This window comes from Sturnus vulgaris, chromosome Z, assembly GCF_052056855.1.
Source record: "Sturnus vulgaris isolate bStuVul1 chromosome Z, bStuVul1.hap1, whole genome shotgun sequence".
In the NCBI taxonomy this organism is placed as follows: Eukaryota; Metazoa; Chordata; class Aves; order Passeriformes; family Sturnidae; genus Sturnus; species Sturnus vulgaris.
Window position 1 is genome coordinate 47,727,613 of NC_142283.1, and position 23,451 is coordinate 47,751,063.

The 23,451-nt window shown below is 36.7% G+C and overlaps 1 protein-coding gene across 1 annotated transcript in view; it reads right to left on the minus strand.

The window, feature by feature from the left end:
• The window catches only part of DENND4C (DENN domain containing 4C), a 78,013-nt gene that overhangs the window by 29,741 nt on the left and 24,821 nt on the right, over nucleotides 1-23,451 (minus strand). The window contains exons 3-20 of the mRNA XM_014871109.2: nucleotides 22,565-22,817; nucleotides 21,521-21,590; nucleotides 20,202-20,371; nucleotides 18,447-18,688; nucleotides 17,536-17,602; nucleotides 16,868-16,926; nucleotides 15,401-15,545; nucleotides 14,882-15,057; nucleotides 11,270-11,370; nucleotides 7,991-8,212; nucleotides 6,870-7,015; nucleotides 5,584-5,619; nucleotides 5,229-5,359; nucleotides 4,277-4,409; nucleotides 3,613-3,819; nucleotides 2,829-2,957; nucleotides 1,937-2,081; nucleotides 1,457-1,603 (exon numbers count right to left, since the gene is read on the minus strand). Coding sequence (XP_014726595.2) covers nucleotides 1,457-1,603; nucleotides 1,937-2,081; nucleotides 2,829-2,957; nucleotides 3,613-3,819; nucleotides 4,277-4,409; nucleotides 5,229-5,359; nucleotides 5,584-5,619; nucleotides 6,870-7,015; nucleotides 7,991-8,212; nucleotides 11,270-11,370; nucleotides 14,882-15,057; nucleotides 15,401-15,545; nucleotides 16,868-16,926; nucleotides 17,536-17,602; nucleotides 18,447-18,688; nucleotides 20,202-20,371; nucleotides 21,521-21,590; nucleotides 22,565-22,817 — 2,579 coding nt within the window. The remainder of the gene's footprint in view (nucleotides 1-1,456; nucleotides 1,604-1,936; nucleotides 2,082-2,828; nucleotides 2,958-3,612; nucleotides 3,820-4,276; nucleotides 4,410-5,228; nucleotides 5,360-5,583; nucleotides 5,620-6,869; nucleotides 7,016-7,990; nucleotides 8,213-11,269; nucleotides 11,371-14,881; nucleotides 15,058-15,400; nucleotides 15,546-16,867; nucleotides 16,927-17,535; nucleotides 17,603-18,446; nucleotides 18,689-20,201; nucleotides 20,372-21,520; nucleotides 21,591-22,564; nucleotides 22,818-23,451) is intronic.

A 23,451-nucleotide genomic window follows, 5' to 3' on the forward strand; every position in this document is an offset into this window, starting at 1 on the left:
ACAGGATTGTTTATATAATTCAGAGTAGCTATTAGCATTCATTATTGTAAGAAAAAAAGATCAAAGTAAGTTATTGAGCGTGAAAGGTGTTAGGAAGCTCCATAAAACTTGGGCGACAGATACAATTCATCTACATATCACTGCTATTTATTTTACCAACAAATAACAACTATGTTAAAAAGAATTTTAAGTTTGAGCAGCCATCAATTAAAACATTTGGCTACTATATTAAAAACTTTTTATATAGAAAATTAAGTTCTGACATTCTTTGGTGCTCATTTTCTCTCTATTAGATTTTCAGTAATGTTAGTATCCCTGCCTTGGGCAGAAGTGCCAATACCTCATCAATAAATGGGTGAATTACCTGCAGGAGTAACATTCAAGGGTAGAAATAATGCACACGTGCATCCAAGGCTTCACACCATAAGTCTGCACCCCACACCGTGAGAGCCAAGGACAAATGCGGCACCCAAGAGACAGCAAAGAGCAAAAAGCAGAGCAACAAAGAGCAGAGAGAAGGGAAGTTCAGTAATCTAGGCAGACATATCAGATGAAGCACAGGAATCAGACTCAAAGTTCTCTTTACAGAAGGGCTCAAGATATTAAAAACATGAAGAGTGTGCAAGAATCATTTTGTACATTAAGTTTTGAAGTACACACAGAAAAGAAGTTTAGTTGAGACTGCACAGGTAGGATGTGATCATTACTAAAGCAGATAAGAACAACCATGCATTTTGTCTTGCCATCTTAAATTATTAACTTCCTGTGCACTCTATTTACTTCAGAAGGAGTGCACACTATGTTTTATATAGAGTTTTTCTCCAGTTTACAACCTGCCTTTCCTTTCCCACGGTGTCTCCTAAAAACTGTATAACAAGGTTCTGACAAATTCTGTATTTATTTCAAAGTTTAGCAACGACTATTGGACACTTGAATATGGCCTTTAAAAGGACAGTTTGCCTAAGCTAACATAATGTACTAATTCCATGAATGCTAATTAGACCTTTCTGGAATATTACCAAGACAAAGTATCTTCAAGTTTATTTTATCTTCTAAACACCTCACCAAATATCACTCCTTTCCTTTCATGGAAAGATTTTACTGACATAGACTACCATTTCTGTGAAAAAATGACAATATGCAAAAATTAAACAGCCTCATATGCCAGAGCCTTTTCTGAAGATCAACACAAAAAGCAGGGTACATGAGACCACAGCAAAATATTTATTTTAATATAACAGTATTTCTGCTATGGTACATTCTGAACTAAAGCATGATGTGCAGTAAAGGAGAAATGTTCAACAATAGTGTAGTTCTATTTCTACAAAAGTTAACTCCACACTTCTCTACAGCCTCAAGAAGGGAAAGTAGTAGTTGTGAAGGGGAAATCAACAGAAGACTAGAAAATGTAGCCTTTTGGGGAACTGTTAGTAGCAAACCCAGCAGAATCTAGTACCTGTGCTAGAGTGATTATCAACGGAATCAAGCCTGACTAAGTCACTGACGAAGAGGGTGTGCTCCCCACTGTTAGCATCATTAGAACTATCCACGCTACCATGGCTCACCATGTCCCCATCACTTCCACCTGTGGGACTCCGCAGAGCTAAAGACATGAATGAGAGCTGGTTAGTGAGAGAGGACTTAATTGTTCAGGTTTTTAAACAAATCTAACGTCTTCAGACAACAGTAAATACTTCTGCTTGCACATACAAAATAAGAGTATGAAATTCTGGCAACAGAAATCAAGATAATTAATTTTTCAGTATGCAAAAGACATTCTAATCCTGTTACAGCCATCAAGTTCACAAATATCTATTTTTATACGTTTAAGGACAGATTTCCCACTTTCAAAAGCCACCATGTTAGCTGCAATCCCTCAGAAAGCATGTCATGCTCTTGCTTACCAGAAATAAATCAATTTCAACTAACTTATTACCTGGTATCACAGGCACTCGTGGGCTCTGCGTTGATTTCTTTAAACACTGCCTAAACTGCGCTGTGCCATGAACTATATTTCGCACCTTTGTCCACAGGAATATGCCACTGCGGTTACCACTAGGCCAAGAAGACTCTAAAACTGCCTGCAGAAAGACACATTTTTGCAATAACAAAAACAGTAAGGCAGTTATATTAAAAAACCACAGTATGATAAGAAGCCTTTTTTTCCCTCTCCTAATAAAAAAAAGAAACCATGAAAAAAGAAAGAACCATGAAAAAAAAAGAAACTGTAAACCATGTAAAATAGGACAAATACTTGAATTTTTATGATCACTTCCCTTTTATTCCACAGCACAGTACACAATAGCTGAGTAAAACCAGACAATGGATCAGAATTTCTTTAATTAAACAAGTTCTGTTTTTATCTATATATTTTGATAGCAACAGAAGATCACAATAGCATCTCCTTTCTTTTTCCTTTATATAGTCTACCATGTAGTTTCATCAGGATATTACAGGAACTTGGAAGCAGGGAAGGAGTGGGAGGCTCCTTCAATTAGCTTAATTCCAGTCTTCATCTATCTTGGATCTTGCTATGTTAAAGAATACACCTTAGAATAGGTATATTTGACATGGAAGCACTAGATGTTTCCAAAATTTGCAAATGGAAACAGTGTAAATCTATATTTCAATAGAATTTTTGGTTAGCCAAACAGCACAGGTACATGAATTTAACAGTGTAAAAACATTTAGATTCAGTCGTTCTGTAAGCATGTCCAAACTGATTGCTTGACCAACACAATCAGCAAATCCAAGCCAAGAGCTGCAAGAAACAAAAACATGCTACCAGACATTGGGAGTGGCAACTGCAAAAGACACTGGACCCTTACCTTATTGTAATAACCATAGGTGATGGCATTCGGCTGTATTCCAGCATTTTTCATTTCAAAAAGGACTCTCACAGCCTGAACAGGCTGACCCCACAGTCCACAGAGCTGCATTACTACTCTGTAACAGACCTGACAAGATACAGAAATGTGTAAATGGAGTAAGGACAAGAATTATGAAGCATCTTAAGCTCTTTTCTGATTTCCAACTTTTACACATGTAAAAGGGAAACCTGTGAGAACAACTAGTTAGTCCATAACATGCTACAGCCAGAAGAGGGAGCAAAAATTAAACAGCAAGTCACGGAACCTCTGTTCACACTGTTGAGCACGCTGATATTTTTTTTTCACTCAGCTCTTCTATTTGAGAAATAAAGAAAGGTGCCCATGTGAAAAAGCAGGATAACTTGCTGCTGTGTGCCTGTGGATACTACTGAAAGAATAGTATGCTGCATATAAACCCATTACCTCTTCAGTGCAGTAAGGCTGCAAAACATTAATTAAAGTGCAATAAAAACCAGGGACATTCAAGAACTTCCTTTTGCAAGTCTTCAGTAGGAAGACTAGCAATATTGAGTTGGAGTACTTGTCCCAGCAGACACTATGCTGGGGATAAAAAAGAGAATTAATTTCCAGTTGCTGCAGTTAAGCTGACTTGAGATGATTTTAAGGCGACTTTAACACAGGTCTAACCATAAGTATGCTTAATCTGGCAGTGTCAGCAAAACTGTATGGCACCTTGTCTTCTATTTCAGAGTCATGGTAACTGTATTTGATTTGCACTTGCCTCATCTAGTGGTTCCACATCAGTTTTCCTCATTTTAATCAGAACATCATATGCCTGTTGCAGGGCTTTGACCTTGGGATGTGCAACTCTGACATAGGCTGGCAGACAAATAAACCACAGACTGTAACTATGACTGAAGAGACACTTAGCCCACTGGGAGGGGCTTACGTAATACTTCTTGGCTAATTTATGGGCTGTTTTTATCTCCTGTAAGGGTGAAACAAAACACAAAAGTAGACAGAAGATATAACATCTTGAATCTAGAAATCTAACTCATATACTGGCTTCTTAAGAACAAGCATTTAATACTAATAGACACATTCAGCTGAAGATCCCTTTTTACCATTCTGTTATTAAGACCCTCTGCAAGCAAAAACTAGTATCAGGATCAATCTTTTTTTTTCCACACAAAAAGCATTAATTTTGATTTTATTTTATATTACAATCTACAGCTTAAAAATGCGTTTGACAATAAACCGCAATCTCAGATAATAATTTTTTAATCTCTTCTGTTTCTTTTATTTATAAGCGTTCATTCTGAATAGTTACAGAGACCAAACCTCTAACAACATTAACTTGTAGTGTAAACAGGCTGTGGCAGTTTTACCAAGAGAATTTGTATCTTTCAGTGATCACACAGTGATTACAGTGAGACTCATCTGACCTGTTTTGTCCTCTTTGCCATGAGGGCTGGACTATTTGAAATGCTGCTTCCAGCTGGGTGTCTGCTGAAGGAGAGCTTGAGCTCCTGTGGCCTGTCAAAGAGCTTGAAATCTAGTCGCGGGAAGTTTTTATAGCTATATAGATGATTTAAAAAAACAGAAAATAAAATCTTTTCACACACCTGCTCATAGCAGGAAAGCTACGCAAAGACAACTGGTATGGAAAAAAAATACAAACAGCAGAATAAAGAACTAGGAGGAAAAAAAAAGAGAAAGCAGCAAGATCCTTTTAGCCTTATTCACAAAGATACTACAAGATGCCTTGGACATTAAACCTCCAAAACAAAGGAAATGGGAATCAGACTGCTAACCATGTCATGAAGGTCAGGGGAGCAGAGACTATGATTAACAAGGACAATAACAAAAAACAGAACCCTCACGATCTCCAAGAAAGGCAGGAAGAATCAAATCGTACCCAGAATGTCTGAAACGCCACACTTCCAGCACAGGGCTGAAAGACCGAATGCAAGAAATCTGAAAAGTGGAGTGGATGCTTTATTCTTTTGGTTCATTGTCTGCAGATCAGTAGTACCAGGCAGACTCATAACCCACTCTTCATCATTCCCAACATAGAACAAAGAGCACTGCACTTGCTACAAAATACACACAAATGGCTCAAACAGGAAGAAGGACACTGAACACATGCAGAGAAATATTACTATAAAGTCGGCAAGAAGTTATTGAAAAATTAATACCATAACCCACAGGTTCTCACATATACATACCCAAACCACTGACTTCTAGAGAGGTTCATAAACTTACCAGAATCTGGGCAGTTCCTATCTTTCAAAGAGTTCTTCTGCACAATGTATTAAGGCAAGTCTTGCACCAGCATGGAACATCTGCCCTGCTAAACATCATAAGCACTCTAGTTTCACTCTGTGTGACTTGTACCTGTATTTTGGCACTTGGTCCTGGCCATCATCAGCAGGTGGTTCTGGTGGCATTATGAACACCGTGTGCTCACTTTTTTGTGACTCATCAAGCTCAATCAAGCGTGCATCTTCAACAGAATCTAGATCAACCTGAAAACAGAGTTTGTACACTAAGTACAGAGTTTGGCTTTGTAACAAAATGTCCTCTTCACATCAATTGTGTTAGAATATGTAAAAATATATTTAATACACGCTGTATTTGATTGGATATATATAAATTATACTTGTTCTAATTATTCAAATATCAAGTCCACAGCCCTTTCCAATTTTATGTCACAATCAGGTATTCCTAAACATTTTCAAGGGCAAAGTACCTTTTCTCCTTTTTCCGTTCCTTTGTCTGGAAAGAGCTGGGAAAAGAAAAAAAAATTAAGCATTTTTTCTCAATTCCAAATTAAATCCTAAATAATTCTATTAAAGCAGTGTCACTTGCTGAAATATTAAAGAAGAAACAACCATTTTCTATATTACTGTAGAAGCAATTTAGCTCTTTTTCAAATACTTCAGTGAAGAATTCAGCAATCAGCATGCTTTCAGTCTGATGACATTATCTACTAAATACAAAATGATTAATATATTAAAGGAAAAGTGCTTTCATTTTCTTTAGTTGAGAGAAACTTCTGTTTTGCAGCTATTTCCAATATGACAACCTACAGTAATCAATTATTAACAAAGTATTCTCTAGATCCACATTTAGCAGAAAAATGGAAAGGCAAATAAACTTTTGTCCATTCACAAATGTTAATCTGATTAGAATCAATACTGAATCAAAGACTCAGTCTATAAGAACTTGTTATTAAAACGAAGGCCCTGCCCAGAAAGAATAATATATATCTGCCTTAAAAATTAATAATAGTTATAATCATATGTATATTTATCACTCATATATAATTAATAATATTTATAATATTATTATTTTATAATGTTTTTAAAATAAATACAATACTCTAGCTGCTAACTTTAATATTGAGTGCTTGGAATTTTAAAGATGAAGCTATAAATTCCATAACCTATCTAGACCAGAACCATACTGATGTGACTTCATTGGAAAAAAAACAAACAAAAACCAAACCAACCAATAAAAAACCACCCCCCTAAAAAAACTCCATCAAAAAAGAAAAACTACGCAACCCCCCCACCCCCACCCCCAACCCCACAATCTTTCTCCTATAACATGCATACAACGAAAGGGGAACTTATCCACCAGTCCTGACGACATCTGAAGCAGTAGGCATATTTAAAGTTGAAATTGTGGGAAAAACTACGTTTTTGGTCATGACAGATGACCACTGGTAGCAATTCCTCTTTAGAGGGAGGAAATTAACATTTAACAGGAAGACATGGATGGTATTTTGTTAAAGTGTCAGCTACTGGTAATTCTCACATTATCTTATAGATTGAAATCCTTTCATTTCCAACAACACAGAAATTATCACCATGCAAGAAGATGAAGAAAGGAAAATGACTCCACAATAACCACCATGAATTCCAATCAATCCTTTTGAATACTTCTTGCCAAAGTTATGTACCTTCTCAACTAATGGACAGGACAGTAATACAAAGTGAACAGAATATTATTATTTAGTAGGATATTTTTCACCTTTTCTATGCAGTCATCAAAAAATGCCAAGCCAGTATCCTTGTCACTCACAAAACTGCACTCTTCAATAAAGCGGCTGAATATCTGTGTTTTGGTGAGATGTGTGTAGAACTTTGTATAGGCACGGTCTCTGCTTTTTAAAAATCCTGGTTATAAAAGGAAACACACAACTAAATACCAGTTAAAAGTTCTATAAGAAATTAACCATGAAGTATGTTAACAGACTTTAATCACATAAATTATTTAAGATGGTAATACATGAAGTATTTGCTTTATCAATAACAACAACTACTTATATCTACTTGCATTTGGAAGATTAAAATAACAGCATTTTTAATAGCTATTTTTTTAACATCCTTGGCAATCAATCACACCCATGTAATCCCTTCTCACACTGCTTGTTAATTCACTGTGCAAGAAAAAGATGACCTTGTACAAAAACATCCAACAGCTAAAACAATACTAAAATAAAAACTACGTTATTCTAAAACGTGATGGGCTTGATAAAATTGAAAACTCTCCAAATGACTGCCTAAAAATCTCTTTTAAAATCTCTTTTCCAGTACTTAAAAAAAAAAACAAAACAGCAAAAGAAGAAACAAAACCCAAAACGCCACCAGACAAAACCCTTGTGACATTTTATGTAGTATCCAACTCATTATTAGATCTGAATAGTTAACAGTGATGAGGGAAGTGACATATGCTGACTATTGTTTATTGCTTTGCCTATTTCTGGTTTCTGCCTCATTCTCTACTATTTTTTCATTTCTGTCAAGACCATTACTTCATGCCTCATTACTTTAGCATTTTTGCATCATACAAACTGAGAAATATTTTTTCATTCCCAAGAAATGCCCTTGCAGAATATGCCATGATGAGAGGGCATCATGCTACTAAAAAAAAAAGGTTTTTCTAATACTGGAGCTAGTGCAAATCTGCAGTTTTATGTATCTGTGTTCCAGTCAACTTTGAATAGCTTAACTTTAGACAACTGCAATTTTAAATACTGTCAAGAACTGCAGAACCAAAGGGAACTTTAACCTTTTAAAGCTATGCAGCTCTTCAGCTCTAAAGTTGCAACACTGCCAAAGCTATCAGCAGCTTGTTTGCCCCACCCTCACCTTGATGATCAAACAGGGAATCGGCAGCAGTTGCTTTATTTGAAGGTGCCTGCGTGATTGGCTTGAGGAATGTTCTGTAACCCTTCAAAATAGATGCCATGAAACGGAGAAATGCTTCTTGGATCTCCATCTCAAGTTCTGTCATCTTCTTCTGCCAGGAGAAATCTGCCTCTATAGGAGTCATTTCCACTGCAGAAGAGCCTTCTTGAGTTTTCCTGTGAACTAGCAACGAACAAAACATACAATTCTTTAATAAAAATTCAGTGCATTCAAATTTTTTTCTCTATTTTCCCGTGTTCATAAAGTGATAAGCACTAGAAATCCTGTGATTATTTTCCAGTTGAATTGGTTGACATAAAAGGCAGGTGACCTCAAAGGTGTATTTTTCTAACTCATGTAGCAGCCTGTGACATATAACAAGGATGCCAGCTCAGTTAATGTTACTTCATACTCAACTGAATATAGTCTTTCAACAGTAAATCAACACAAACACAAAGCACCATGTGTGGTAGTTTTTTCCACTCCCTGCTCCAACCCAGCTCCTTTTGGGCTGCTATACAATTTCCAGTCTCCTCAGGTATTCTGTTTAGGACTTGGCCTTGATTATTGGCTCCTGAGCAGTTAAGGTCTCCTTCAGCTTATCAGAAACGTTGGCTGTTCTCAGGAGCTGCTGGTGCCTAAAGAACAGTTCTTGCCTAATGGATAGCCTTGGAATACTATTTGACTGAATAGCAGCTTGAACAGAACAATATTATTATTATTATTATTATTATTATTATTATTATTATTATTACTAGACTCTTTGAGGAAAATTACGGTATTCTTCAGCCTACAGGATGAAGACTGACAGATGACTGAAGCTAATAATTTTGTGACACTATGCAGATTAGTTCTAATCCATCAGGCCCTCTGAGCTCTCCTGGGCAGTATGACTGCACCAGTGCCTCATTCTCTGTGGGACCACTCAGAGCTCACCATCTCTCCAGTTTGCCATAATCTAAGGACCATTGCTGAATCCTGCTGACTGGGTCTGGGCTACCCCCCAGAACCACCCAATCCTCAAAGCTCAACCTGTCACCTCTGGAGTGTTGTCATGGGATAAGAGTATCTCATTCAAGGTGAATTTTTAATAGGTACATACACCTTTGCGTTCAATTCTTCAGGTCTGTATGCATGTATGCGTGAATGGATTTAAACACACAGTGGCAAGTGTGGTACAAGTATTTCCATCTCAGATCTGTAATGAAGTTATTGCGGTACTTATAGTAAATCTTATTAAATCACTTTGTAAATGTTGTATCAGCCAATGACTAAGTGCTGCTAAACCCTTTAGACAAACCTGGGCTTGGCCCCTTAGTCTAAGGCTAAATTTGGATTCACTCGCACCCAGATTCCATCAGGAACTTAGCGGGTCCTCTCTGAAACTCTTGACTCTACAGAAGAGTCTCCCCTAGGTCTTTATACTATTGCCCCTTTGCATTACCAGACTTTATTACAATTAGTCTACCTTGATTCTAATCTGATTTTCCTTTTGTGTTTTATCCATGTAATCAGTGACAGTGAATCTTGCTGCTGAACTTTGTTGTGCTTTTGCAAATTTGCATGAAACCTGCTTTTGCTGATACCTTTGCTGCTTATTCTTCAAGTGACATAAACCACTCATTTGTTACGCCATGTTTTCCCTGTTCTGAAGAATACACATCTAAAACTACTTTTCTAACATCAATCCCAACATTTTAGTGCACCAAATGGTGGAAACAAGTAAGTGATATTTAGAGTTTACTCTTGCAGTCTTAAAAAATCAGCAGCAGGTACTGCTGAAAATGACAATTCCACACTTATAACAAAAATATCAGTTATAAGAATAAAAATACCTCTACATAAATAAATATTACAACATAGCTATTATAATATTGTCAAAAATAGAAAAATTATTTAAGAGAGACCACTGGCTGTGCTCAAGACAGAATTAAGAAATAGCTCCTAATTAATTATGTACTCACTGCTGATAAAAGTAAAAGCCAAGATTTTCTAAGAGATGAAGTAAAGGTTATTTGCAAAAAAAAAAAATCATAGAAAATTAAGGCAGGAACATCTGCCTCTTATTTAACACCATTTTTTGGTTTTGTCATTCGCGAATTTTGTGTATCTTAGGTACACTTATGAGGTCATCATAGTTTCCTTCCCCATTATAATATAACCTTACATATCGTGAACCACCTTACCTGAAAGAACCTATCTTCAGTTAGAAAGAAACAATACGTGAAAACTGTTAGGTCAGTTAGAACTTAGCTCTTATCTGTCAAAGACATTAGCCTGAAGAAGGTCAGTTTTTATTCTTCTTTTGACAAAACAGTTGGTCAAAAATTAGCTACTCCATTATTGTGGTGGAAAAGCCATTATCTAAGATATTCACTAGCACTGGACCCTGGGAACTACCACCCTGTCAGCCCCTCCTCTGTGCCTGGGAAGATCATGGAACAGATCCTTCTAGAAGCTGTGCTAAGGCACAGGGAGGACAGGGAGGAGACTTGAGACACCTGCACAGCTTCACCAAAACCAAGTGCTGCCTGACAACCCAGCAGACTTCTGTGATAGAGTGACTATATCAGTGGACACAAGGGAAGGGCTACAGATCTCCAGAACTGTGTAAAGCCTTTGACACAGACCCCCACAACATCTTCTCTCTTAACTGGAGACAGATAGATTTGACAGGTGGACTGCTAAATGGATAAGAAATTGGTTGGAGAGTCTCATCCAGAGGGTAGTGGTGAATGGTTTAGAGCCCTGATGGACATCACTGACAAGTGGTGCCCCTCAGAGATCCATATTGGGTCCTGCATTATTTAATATCTTCATCAATAACACAGACAAAGGGATCGAGTGCACCCTCAGCAAGTTTGAAGATGACACTGAGCTGAATGATGCTGTTGACATGCCTGAGGAACGGGATGTCATCCAGAGGGACTTGGACAAATTCAGGAACTGGCCTGAAAATGGAAATCTCATGAGATTTAACAAGACCAAGTGCAAGGTGCTGCACCCTGAGTTGGGGAAACCCCCAGTATCAACACAGGCTGGGGGATGAACAGATCTCTGCCAAGGACTTGGGGGTGCTGGCAGATGACAGGCTGGACATGACCATGAGTAAAGACTAAAAAAAGATTAAATTCTAAGAAGTCATATAAAAAAATCTAAAAAATAAATCACACTTCATGCGATAGGAGAAAATCATTACATTTTTATACGAATCAGAAGATTTTATTTTATCTATTTCACCTGCTGCCAGCTGTGGGTGCAGTTTCTTTAAGGTGCTGAGAAGGCTTTTACATGGCTTTTTAGGAAATTGCTTCCAGTTGGTGCTCTTCTTATCATCTGATCTAAAACACATAAGAGACAAAAAAAATATAAAATACAGGCAGTATAAAAAAGAAAAACATCGACACCCTTAAGTCGCTTCATTTACAGAAGAAAGTACCTTCAAATTATTTTGAAATCTTGTCACTGTGCCTATTTTTTAAAAACAAAAAAATGGGACTGACATAACTCAGAATTTCATTTCTTCAGATACAGAACAGTATAAAGTGAGTAAGGAGTTTTCTTCAGTCTGCAAGGAGGATCTGCCTTCAGATTTGATTTAGACTTTATAGACGATTTCCCTTACAGATTTTTTATCAGCCTTGCTAACATGATTTAAGCACACTCTTCTACACGTGATTATTATACAAAGTCTGTTCTAGTGTAAACTTGCCATACCACTGCTGATACAAATAAAGGCAGTTCTGAGCAGAATACTTTATTGAAAGAGGCCAGATCCATCTGAGAACTTGATGGTACAGTACTTTGCAATATGCCTACAGCAGCCCAGTCCCATCTTCATAGTCTAACTACCAGTACTAGAAAGACTGGGAATTCAGCTCACAGTTGGGAAAGGATGTGGTTGATTAAGCAGTGGGGTAAATTGCCTAAAAGGATGCTCATCTTCTTTAAGGAGAACACTGGATACAACGTTAGATCTGCTCTAAGCAGTTGGATATAAATAAAGAGTAGGGAATAAATCCCGGGAACTCCTATGCCTCTTTCTGGAAGGCAGAAGATGGGAGAGAATTACTCTTACAGAGACTTTAACAAACCTCTTTGTCATGAAACCTAATGAGTTACTAGTACCCAAGCTGATAGTGGCACTAGCTGTTCTTGCACTTTGCATCTGAAATATTTGTTACATTATTTGCTTTATTGGCATGAAGACAGAAATATCTTAGGAAAGAAGTCAAAGTTTCTGGAGTTAAAGAAAAATTCCATGCTTATGGATGTCTTTGCCCATTCTTCCCCAACAATAATGGTATATCTATAAAAAATGTATATGGTACCATTCCAAAAGTGACAGAAGAAAAATCCTGCTTAGAAAATAAAACAAATGCTCAAATCTTTGCCCTAAAAAGGCTAGTATACCTTGAAAGCCCATTATGTATCATAGAGTTAAAAAAAAATTTAAAAAGCAATAAGGAAGATGATGAATGAATAGGTCTTTAGTAATTTTTGGTATAACTTAAGAAAGATAATAGCAGCATACTTGCTTTCAAAAGACACTAGACAGACTGATGTACCAGAAAATAACATAATTTTTCATAATATTAAGCAGTCTTTCCAAGCCAGCAACAGTGCTGCTATAAATACTTTTACATCTAAACAAACATATGAATCCAGCACTACCACACTGCCACAGAACTAAAAACTAGTTTTCTAGTTTCTAAAACTAGAAACTGATGTGGATAAAATTAGGTGAAAGAAATCTTTATTCACGGATAACACAATATTCTCATAATTCTGTATTATCATCAACACAAAGTGCTTTATGGAAATTTGGGCTTACCAACACACCTCAAAAATTGAAAGATATACTCACTGCCAGGTTAAAAATGCTTGATAATGCAGGTACCAATACCTCCCATTTACCAAAGTAAAATGTTAGAGATGTCAAACTCCTCTGGAAGTCAAACATATTGTATAGATAGGACAAATGCAAAATGGGCAGCAAAACCAGAATAGATCAATTCACTATTGAAAGAGAAATGGACTTATAGGACAGTAAAAGAAAGGGTAGGAAAGCCTTTTCAGTTGATTGCCTCCTAAGAGGTCAGCCACTAGATTTTTAGTTTAAGAACCAGTCCAAGTAGTGTTGGTACTTAGTCTTTCTAACAGTCCTAAAAGCATCTTGACATCCTTATCACCCTGCAAAATCTCCTGGGTATATCTCTATTTTTCTGCAACACAATCCTCAACTTCCATTCTACTTATGAACAAAAATACTGAGATATTTTTCCCTGCAAGTATCTTCAAACGAGTAAGTTATCTGTCATGACTTTCTTCAATACATTTTGCTTTCACAACACCCTTAATTATTCTCTTGCTGGCATAATACTTTGTTATAAACTGATGAAAATGATTTTTGAAGTGTTTTTTATGGAGATGTAGGGGAAGGAGAAAAAAAAAACAGATAAAAAAATAGGCACAATTTGCTCTATTGTTTACCATTTCCTGTGATGCCAATAACAAAACAAAGCATGTCAGTAATGTAAACGAAACACTGGCATCAGTAGAGGAAGAGTCCTTCTGAGAGCAAAAATCAAGAAGGCATTTCACTGATCCACAGATCAAATTACTAACTCTAACTTAAGTGAGTAAAAAAAAAAATAAATCAAGATTTAAATAAGACATGATAAGTAAAACTAAATTTTCACAGAGATAGAAGGTGTATTTGATTTAGTGATGATCACCCTCATCTTCAAGTAGCTTAGATTTTTCATTTCCATTATTTGTACTCACATTATAGAAACCCAGAGAATTATTCTGAATTAGCCTTGCCTCAAGAAGGTGCAAAGAAACTGCTCAAAGAATACTTCCATTTAAGAAAAGTACTTAAAATACAATAATCAAGTTAGAGTATTTTAAAATTAATGTAGCAAAGACACCAAATTTTGCTTGATTGGTCTCACAAAAAATCTGGTCCTTGTAATGTCAGAAAAATTTCTTTGCTAACACTAACATAAAGTAGCCCAAGTGCAAGACAGTATCAAGAGTTATTATGAAGGATCCTGAAGCATTCATGTTCATGTAGGTTAGAAAAGACCTTTAAGATCATCAAGTCCAACCACTTACATAACACTTCCATGACCACCACAAAACCATGTCCACCACTAAACCAAGCACTGCATCTACATGTCTTTTAAATACCCCCTAAGTTTGGTGACTCAGCCACTTCTCTGAGCAGTCCATTCCAATGCCTGACCACGAGTGAAGAAAGTTTTCCTACTATCTAATCTAAAGCTTCCCTGGTGCAACTTGAGGCCATTTCTTTTCGTCCTGCTGCTTGTTACCTGGGAGAAGAGATCGACCTCCACTTGCTACAACCTCCTTTCCTGCAGCTGTAGAGAGTGGTAGGGTCTCCCTCAGGGTCCTCCTTTACACACTACACAACCCCAGCTCCCTCAGCTGCTCCTCACAACCCTTGAGCTTCAGACCCCTCACCACCTCCTCTGGACATGCTCCAGCACCTCAATGTCTTTCTTGTTGTGAAGGGCCCAGAACTGAACACAGAATTTGAGACATGGCCTCACCAGCGCCCAATACAGGGGGACAATCCTTTCCGTACTTACTTACCATTGTTACAAAATTTACAGCAAGATCTGCATCATATTTTTATAGGAAGTGTGAAGTGTTGATCCTTGCTGTACTAAGTTTTAATTTACTTTAAAGCTTTAGAAATGAGAAAAAAATGGGACAGTAAGAAACAAACCACATTGGATCAACCAGTGTTTAACAATTTTGTCTTGTAAGCACTTCAGCAATCTCTTCAGCTTCAGAAAAATGTAAAATCTCCATAGAACTTACATGTAGACCATGTTTGTGTCTAAGTCAATGCACACAATATCCTGTGGTGGATCGTACAGATCAAAGTATCGTGAATCAACTCCAACAATAAATGGAAGAGGTGCACTGAGTACGGTGGCCAGAGACAAAGGACAGAGGGGGATATATGGACACTGCCACTGAAATGGGAATATCATCTGAAGGAAAAATTAAATGAAATAAATCATTAAAACAAGACAACACATACTGTACAAGAAAAAACAAGACGTTACATGCAGCACATTGAAATGAAATTACTAAAAGCTTTGTAACACTATCAGAAAAAAAGTCTCCAAGTTTGTCACTTTAATACAATATAACTCTCATTAGCTGTGCAAAATTTATGATCTTTCTAGGAGTTCCTAGCTAGGACAATTGAACTAAATGCCGTTGCTGGGAAAAAATAACCATTTAGTACATCAATCATTTTAAAAAGCCTTGTTGCAACTGTGGTGTTTAAATCAATTTCTCTCACTGCTCTACAGAACACTTTGTACTTACAGCTACTACAGCTTCAGCAACTCCTGTTAACACAGCTGGTCTGAGGGAATGGAGGAGGATCTTGCCTTCTAGTAATACAAAGAGTAACAGAGTGGCACAGTTTTCTGGTCCAAGATTCATGAGCAGAGTGCTAAAATTTGCTCCACTAAGGAGTGGATGGGAAGGGGGAAGAAAAGAAAAATGTTACAGGGTTTTAAAAAAAATTCACTACTATCAAACTTCTGACAACTGTTAAATGTTTGGGATCAACTAGTTGCATGGTGCTAATACACATCAAATACCTACCTATCTAACTAATTGCTATCATGTCATTTTAAGGCTTGTACTACCCCAAAGAAACCTAAATTTGACCTCTATTGCTAAAGAAACATACACTAAACCATGTTACTGCTAAATTTGTGTTGTCTACAGCACTCTCTCTCAGAGGTGCACTAGCATCTTGTCTTCATAACAGTAAAGCAATTGCTAATTCAAACAGAACTAACACCAGCAGTTTCATGTGATGAATTACCTCACATAAGAATCATGGACTAGAGTATCCTTTTGAACTTAGAATCACAGTGTCAAATTCCTGTATGAGTCAAAATTAATACATCATTTTGATGGCAACATGCTTTTAGTCGCTACAGTTTAGCCTCCATTCAATTTCTTGGGACTGTACTTATTTAGGAATTCGTAATGATATCTATGAATACAAGGGTGTAAAATCTGTCCTTAAAAAAGTTATGCGTTGCTTTGCAATTTAGTGCCTGGCTGCAATTTTTCACCTAAGTTCTTGTGTAATAAATGTGATTAAAGATGGGATTCTTCTGCATAAAGAATATTATATAATTATGTTTTGGGGTGGAGAGAATAAAAAGGAAGAAGATTTTGGTTTTTAACTTGTAACCAAAGATGAACAGAAGTGTTAAAATAAAACCATACGTCAAACTCATAGGGAGGTCTAACCCAGAAGATGCAGGCAGTATCCACAGAGACTGCATCAACTTTCAACCACAAATACCAATTTGTAGGTATACTTTTGAATTCTTGAAATGTTTGCACAGTTGTGCATTCATGGATTTCACCTAACTGCTTGATGGTATTGTCCCCCTTGGATCCAAAAAGGAAACAAAAGCAAGACAGCATTCTCTATGCATTAAATTTTGTTTACTACACTGGTTCTGAAAATACCAAGTCTTTAAACACGAGTATTTTTTTTTTGTCTTCACAAATATCTTATTATTCCTTTAGAGTTCCAGCAATAATCTGGCAATTCATCTTTATTTCAGGATAATTTGTGATATTATACTTCCACAAGGGGCACACGTATGCCAAGACAAGACTGTGTAACATTATAAATGCATATTGAGCTTCCTGATTATAATACCTCATGATATTGCACTGTTTTGACTTCCCCCTATGACTGACTCCTGCTCGCCTGTGATTTTTTCAAGAAGCATACATTTAAAGCATTAATAATTATACCTTAATGGCAATGGTGTAGAAACTGGCTGTGACAATATTAATGCATCATGGGCAGAAAGCTGAAACACATAAAGTAGTATGTGATTGACATGAATAACCTCAAAGTTAATACAGTATAATATTCCAATATAAATATATATCCATAGTCTCATAAACTGCCTGGCATACAGGCACAGTGCCTTTGGGACTTGGGTTCACTAAGTGAACAGAGCTTGTATTAGTCACTGAAATAATTTTGAGAATTACAGGAAATCGTCTGTGACTCAGTGTCGAGCATGTAACTGCTGCTAGGTGATTAAACAGAGAAGCACAAGTGACAGTGCCCCAGGGGACTACCCTCTGACCCACAGCACAGGGTGGACAAGTGAGAGGAAGAAGACAGAAAACAACCCTACCACTGAGGTAATGCAAATGGTGTCTATAAAATGACAGCATAATACATGACAGATATTGCAAAAGTGCAAGTAGAACACTTCTGCCATCCACACCACCTGAAGTATGAAATAGTTTATTTTTGTATCAGTGGGAGAGAAGGCCAGCCATCCGTCTCTTCTCCCTTCCAGTAGGTGTGTATTCAAAGCCAAGTAAAAAAAATAAAGGAAGAAACCAAAGGCAAGAGAGGGTTTGCTGTTGATGTAGCTTAAAATGGATGAAAATGTTTTCCTTACCTGCACAAGAATCCTTGGCCTCTGTGGTGAAGGGAAAGGTATATTGTGCATAAAATGGGATATATGCCTGCAAAGAAGACAAGATATTAGGAAAACAGCACCAGGGAGTAATAAAGGGCTGAAAACAATGTTAACTATATTTTAGAATTAATATGGAAGTATGTCTTAGAAAGACTGTTAAGATTGCTTTACTGTTTTGTTAAGTCTAAGAGCCTATTTAGGCAAGCCGAAATGAAAAAGCTTCCTTCACTCAATTGCATGCCTGAAAGTTAATAATGGCAGCTTCAGATATGTAAGCAAAAGATAAAAACATACTGGCATTTAGGCAAGCCACTTAAAATCCCAGGCAGCCTAACCCTGCTCTACAGTTTCTAAAGAGATTGTGCTAAGAGAAATATATACCTCACTGGCCAATGTCTTAACAGTTTTGAAGGTAACATCATTTTTCATCAAACTTTCAGGACCATGACAAGCATCCTCTGTAGAGTTTGCATACATATTCACAGACAATATGAATTAGCTGCAGGGCTTGGAAACAGACATAGGTATTCACCACTAATGTACAGCATTCCTGAGCTTATATTTATTAAGCTAAAACATGGGACTGCAAATGTAGCATGTATCACAGCCAGGCCTCTTCTGTGCTTGAAGTAGCTAAAAGAAAGGTAAACAGGCTTGACATATTCTAAGAAAGACCCAGACTAAAATCCAGTTAGCTTTGCTGGCACTGCAAGAGCCAGTACTATTAAACAGAAGCAGCAATGATTTCTATTAGTACAACGTAAGCCAAACAGTGCAAACAAGATGATGGATCAACTACACCAACTAAGCAACTGTGACACACACAAATCACATGATTTCTTGAGCTTATAACTACATTCCCAACTTAACTTAAAAAATGTCTTACATACTTTTCAATGGGAAGATGATGAGGTCCAGAGACAGAGAGTTTGTAGATGAACATAAGAAATTTTCGAAATGCATCAAAGAAAGGCCAGTGTGAGAGAAGACAGATACATTTGTTTGAATTGATGGACTTGGAAGTAATCACTTTTCTCTCTACAGTCGTCAAAAGACCCAGCTGTGATTGCTGTTTTTCTGTTAGCAGCTCCCGGGGATAAGGCTCATAAAACTGGATAGCAGCACCATAAACCTACAAGATGAAGAAAAACAGCTAAACAGGCCCAGTATTTAACAGGAATACGGGCTAGAACTTTTGATGCATCTTTAAGTCTTTGGAGTTTGCACACACTACAGTGCTTCTGGTGATACCTTAAGAAATGACTTTATCTATGTAACATGCACAGAGCAACCCTATAAACAAAATGCCTGGAACTCTATTCCTCATTTTCATTGCACCCTCCTCAACAAAGTATTCTCAAAGTATACTCAATTGAAAGGAAAGGAACCAAACTTTAATTTTGTGACAAAATCTTATCCATTCATCATCTGGGTCAAAAACAACCCAAAAATCTCAACCCCAAACCCTAATGAAATGTTTCTGTTCAGTAAATTCCCCTATCATTACTAAACTAAATAATAAAACTATTTTTACTTTGACTTCCCTCATTTTATCAAGTCAAAAAGATAGAAACCTTTTCTAATATTCATTCCCTATCTGTCTGTGTTTCATATTCTGGCAAGCTTAGCAAAAATGAATAAGGAAAGAAAAACAGTAGTAGCTACTGCATTCCTCCTTGGAAAAGAAGCAATAATATTTTGGTTTTTTCTGTTTGGAAATGGAGAAGTATGTAATTTTTTTCTTAGGGGAGTGAGACAGAGTAGAAGTTGAGTTGTTATCATCAATAGAGCCAAACTGCTGTTTATTAGAGACCTAATCACACATTTATACAGACAGCCAATCACACATTATAATCACTTACTCCCTCATACAGTTCACACACACACAGAGTTTGCAAGCTGAAACAACAGCTGGGAGACCAACTGTAAGCAAAGGCTCCCTTGCTTCATCAGGATTACCTCTACTACCTTCCTTCCTGTAACCCAAGTCATACAACACGTTTTTGATGCCTTTGTGTGCTGATGGCCTTATAAGATTCAATAGACAACTCTGAATGTTAGAAGATAGACTTCAGATGCTCTGAATCTATCCCTTCATGCAAATTCAACAAGTCACTTAAGTCTTGGAAACTCATTAGAGTCTTACACATCCTAGCTCTCAGACCACACTTTTCCTCTCCCTACCTTCCTGCTTTCTGGTAACTAGTTTTCAATTCACGTGCAGAGACATCTACAGAGCTCTATTACATAAAGTCATGTGCCCTGTTATATGAAGTCACATAGAAGTGTCTTTTAAGGTAACCATGTAAAAACTAACAATTTGCTACATCGCTAACACATGTGTTAAGCTCTCTTTAATATACAGAGTACACTTCCATTCCCATTACATGAAAGAACAGGGAAAGCCATGTGCTGTGAGTTTTGATTAAGTGTATGATGGTTCTGCCTACATAGGAGTAAAGAGCACATACTCTTCCAGTTGCTTCCTGTTTTGGTTCAGTTTCATCTTACATGAAGGCTTAAGAAATATAATTTTATACGAGAAGCATCAGACATTGTATTTCTCAAACATAGAAGAAATAATCCCTATCTATCTCCATAACAGCCATCTGAAATAAAAGCAAAAACACAGTGTGGAGCCATACCTTTTCTGCAGAAGAGCAGGTCAGTACAAATGTTGAGAACACTGGTAGTGGATATTTGGTTTGAGGGTCCCAGCACTCAATAGTAGCTCCCATAGGAAGGCAGAAGAGAGGTACAGAATCTGACAGTGGAAATGATTCATAGTTCTCTTGAGGATATCTGAAAATTAAGCCTCAAGAACAGAAAAAAGTAAAGTAAGCACATTTGCTCTGTAGGCCCTAAATACTGAGAGCAATCTATTTTCTACAAAATCTGTGCCTGAGTTTATAATTTTTTTACCTGAACTTTATAACTGAGAATTACAGTTGGAAAGAGAAAGTCTTTCATTTGACAGTAAGACTAAGCCATCCAAGTAGCAATCATTTGAAAATAGTGTATGAATACTGAAGTTATCCTTTGAGCTATTGCACTCAAAAACAGTAAATAATGAAGATTTTTGTATCAAACCAGTTGGGAGTTACTTGTGCTATTTAAATGTGCCCCTGGAATAGACTTTAATAGAAATTCCTATGAAGAAAGTGATAATTTACTGTAAAAACAGCAGTAATATCTTCACTGAAAATAGGATGAACTAGCTGACTGCATTCTCTGCTACTCCGTGTATCTAACTCTTGCTGGGAGAAAAAAGACACACAACCATAGGTTTACTACTGCTGCTCATCTTGCTTATTCTGTGGTACACCATTATCAATTCATTCAGCTTCTGTTCGGTAATTTACTTCTTTCAAAGGAATTTGGTGTACTTACTGCTCAGCAGAAATGCTTCTGAAAGTTTTTTGGGCTTCTTCAGAAACAAAAATAAGCTGCAGCATTAAAAAACTTTTAAAAACCAGACTTGTCATTTATTGTTCAGAATACTTTTCACTCTCCTCAAATAAGGAACAAGAAAATAGTTGTGGAATTGAAGAGAAGAAACACATTTAACTCTCAAATTAAATAGAAGATGTTTAGACATAGAACAAAATACAAGTAAACTTGAACAGGATTTTAATTATTCTTTATTCATTACCACCAAGACAAGAAAGATGAAGTCTTTTCTTACATCTGTAATGTTTGCTAAGACAGAAGTTTGCTAAAGCCTCAGTTAGCAAACCTGTCATAATAAGAACTAAAATAACAAAGAAAAATGCTATTCCCATTTTTTTCCCCTGGAAAAAAATAAGGAGAGAAAAGAAGGCATTCTAGAAGTTGATTTCAACTGATACCCTCCAGGACCAGTATTCTGAAAGAGAGCGCTTAAATTTTTTAAATTATTATTTTATTTTAACAAGGCATTTGAATCTCTTTGTTAACATATTAAGAAGCTTCTAGAATTACTTACCAGCTTTATATGCTAAAGAGTTGGAAGCTGGCACAGACTTCTTGTAACAAAGGTATACACTGGAACCCCACTGAAAGACACAAATTTCTTCTCAGAACCAGCAAAGATGACAAGCAACAGAAATCAAGCATTTAAATATACTCCTTTTACAAACAAATCTGACATTTTAACAAAAAACATTATAGAATAAAATGAGCAGCTGACTGCTGAGTGCATGTAAATGACAAAAATGAGAATTCACCCTTCTTTCATTTTTTAGAGGTTACAGGATTTACATAAAATAACCATACCACACACCACCATAGTACTCTCTGACCTATTTCAAGAAAAGAACAGGCAAAAGTGAAGCAGATTAATTTCCACCTTCATGTTTCCTTAGTTATTTAAAAGTAGACTCTTATGGGGACCTCATTGCAGGAAGTCAAGTTCTAATCATCATAACTCATAATTTGAAGCTTTTATTGTACTTCTATAAACTGGTTATTGACATAGCAGTTTTTTAGTTTGTGTAAATATATTCTACCATTCAAAAAAACTCACTTATTCCATTGCAAATAAACTAAATGCAGAACAGACTAAATAAAAGATAACCAATTAAAGCAAAGGACACTGAGAAACTCTAAGCAGCAATTATCCTTACAATGCCTTAGCAACACAGGCATTATGAAAAACTAGTAAAAAAAGGGTTTCTGATTCGTCCCCAGGGTCAGGATCCCCAAAGGGTGTGGGAGAGATAATTAAAAAAAAAATTAAAACTTCATTGCACTACTCCTAAATAGCACCTAGATATGAATATGCAACCTGATGTAGTGAGTAATCAGTATGAAACAGTAATTTCCAACATGAAAGGAAATCAAAGCAATAAAACCTACAAAACTGACATGTCACACATGGTATAAAGAATGAAGTAATTGTAATGCAGTGGTAGAACACAATTACAATAGTGCTAAGAAGAGTTCAAGGAGGTCCTTCTTTAAATATATGTGTTGGGCTAAAAAAAAGAAAAAAAGAAAGAAAAAGAAACCCAAGCTTATAGACACTCACCATGCCACAATTTAAATTCTTATCCACTTTACAGAATGTGTGAGGTGGGGTTTCCCCTTTGCTGGTAACAATAACACAGATATCTGTGACTGCCAGTGAATTCTGAGGCCGCACGGGAGGGGCTCTGCGGTAGGTGATGAAGATGCGCTGAGAAGAAGCTGAGCTGTTGTTAACGTTGGCACAACGACCGTAAGGAGTAGCTTGAATCACCTCACAGCCGGCGATAATGCGATCCTTCCCTTCATAGAGAACTCTGCACACAGGAAGGAAACGCTGTTATGTGCATTCAAACAGACACAAAGGTATTTTAACGAATTGGGAGAAACTCCCCATCCATTAGCAACTCGTGTCATCATTACAACATTTTAACAGGCATCTCTTATATTGTCTTTCAACATGCAACACTTGAGGTTGAAGAAACTGCTCAGAAATATTTTAAATTATACTGAACTCTCTGTGGGAGCAAATCAGAGTTACAGAAAAACATAATCAAGCTACATTGAAAAGGATTTTGTTATAGAACTAGTTGGAATGCTGCACTATCAATGAAAAATAAATACGAATTCCACTTTAAATTGCTTGCACACATGACAGTGGATAATTTAATTCCTAGAACGCCTGCTAAGTGATGTAAAGTTTGTTTTTTTCTGGGTTTTTTGTAAAGTATTTTTTGGGTTTGGGGGGTTTTTTGTTTGGGCTTTTTTAATAAATATTTTTGGAAAAGCACAACAGAGGACAGAAGTCTGCTTCCCAGATGAATTTTTACAGAAAAAAGAATTCCAAGCTCAGTAATAATTGACATTTACAGTTTGACTAACAGCTCTTAAGACAATGAGGCAGGAAGACAAACTAATACTTTGTTCCACAGTAAAGGAAGAAACAGTACG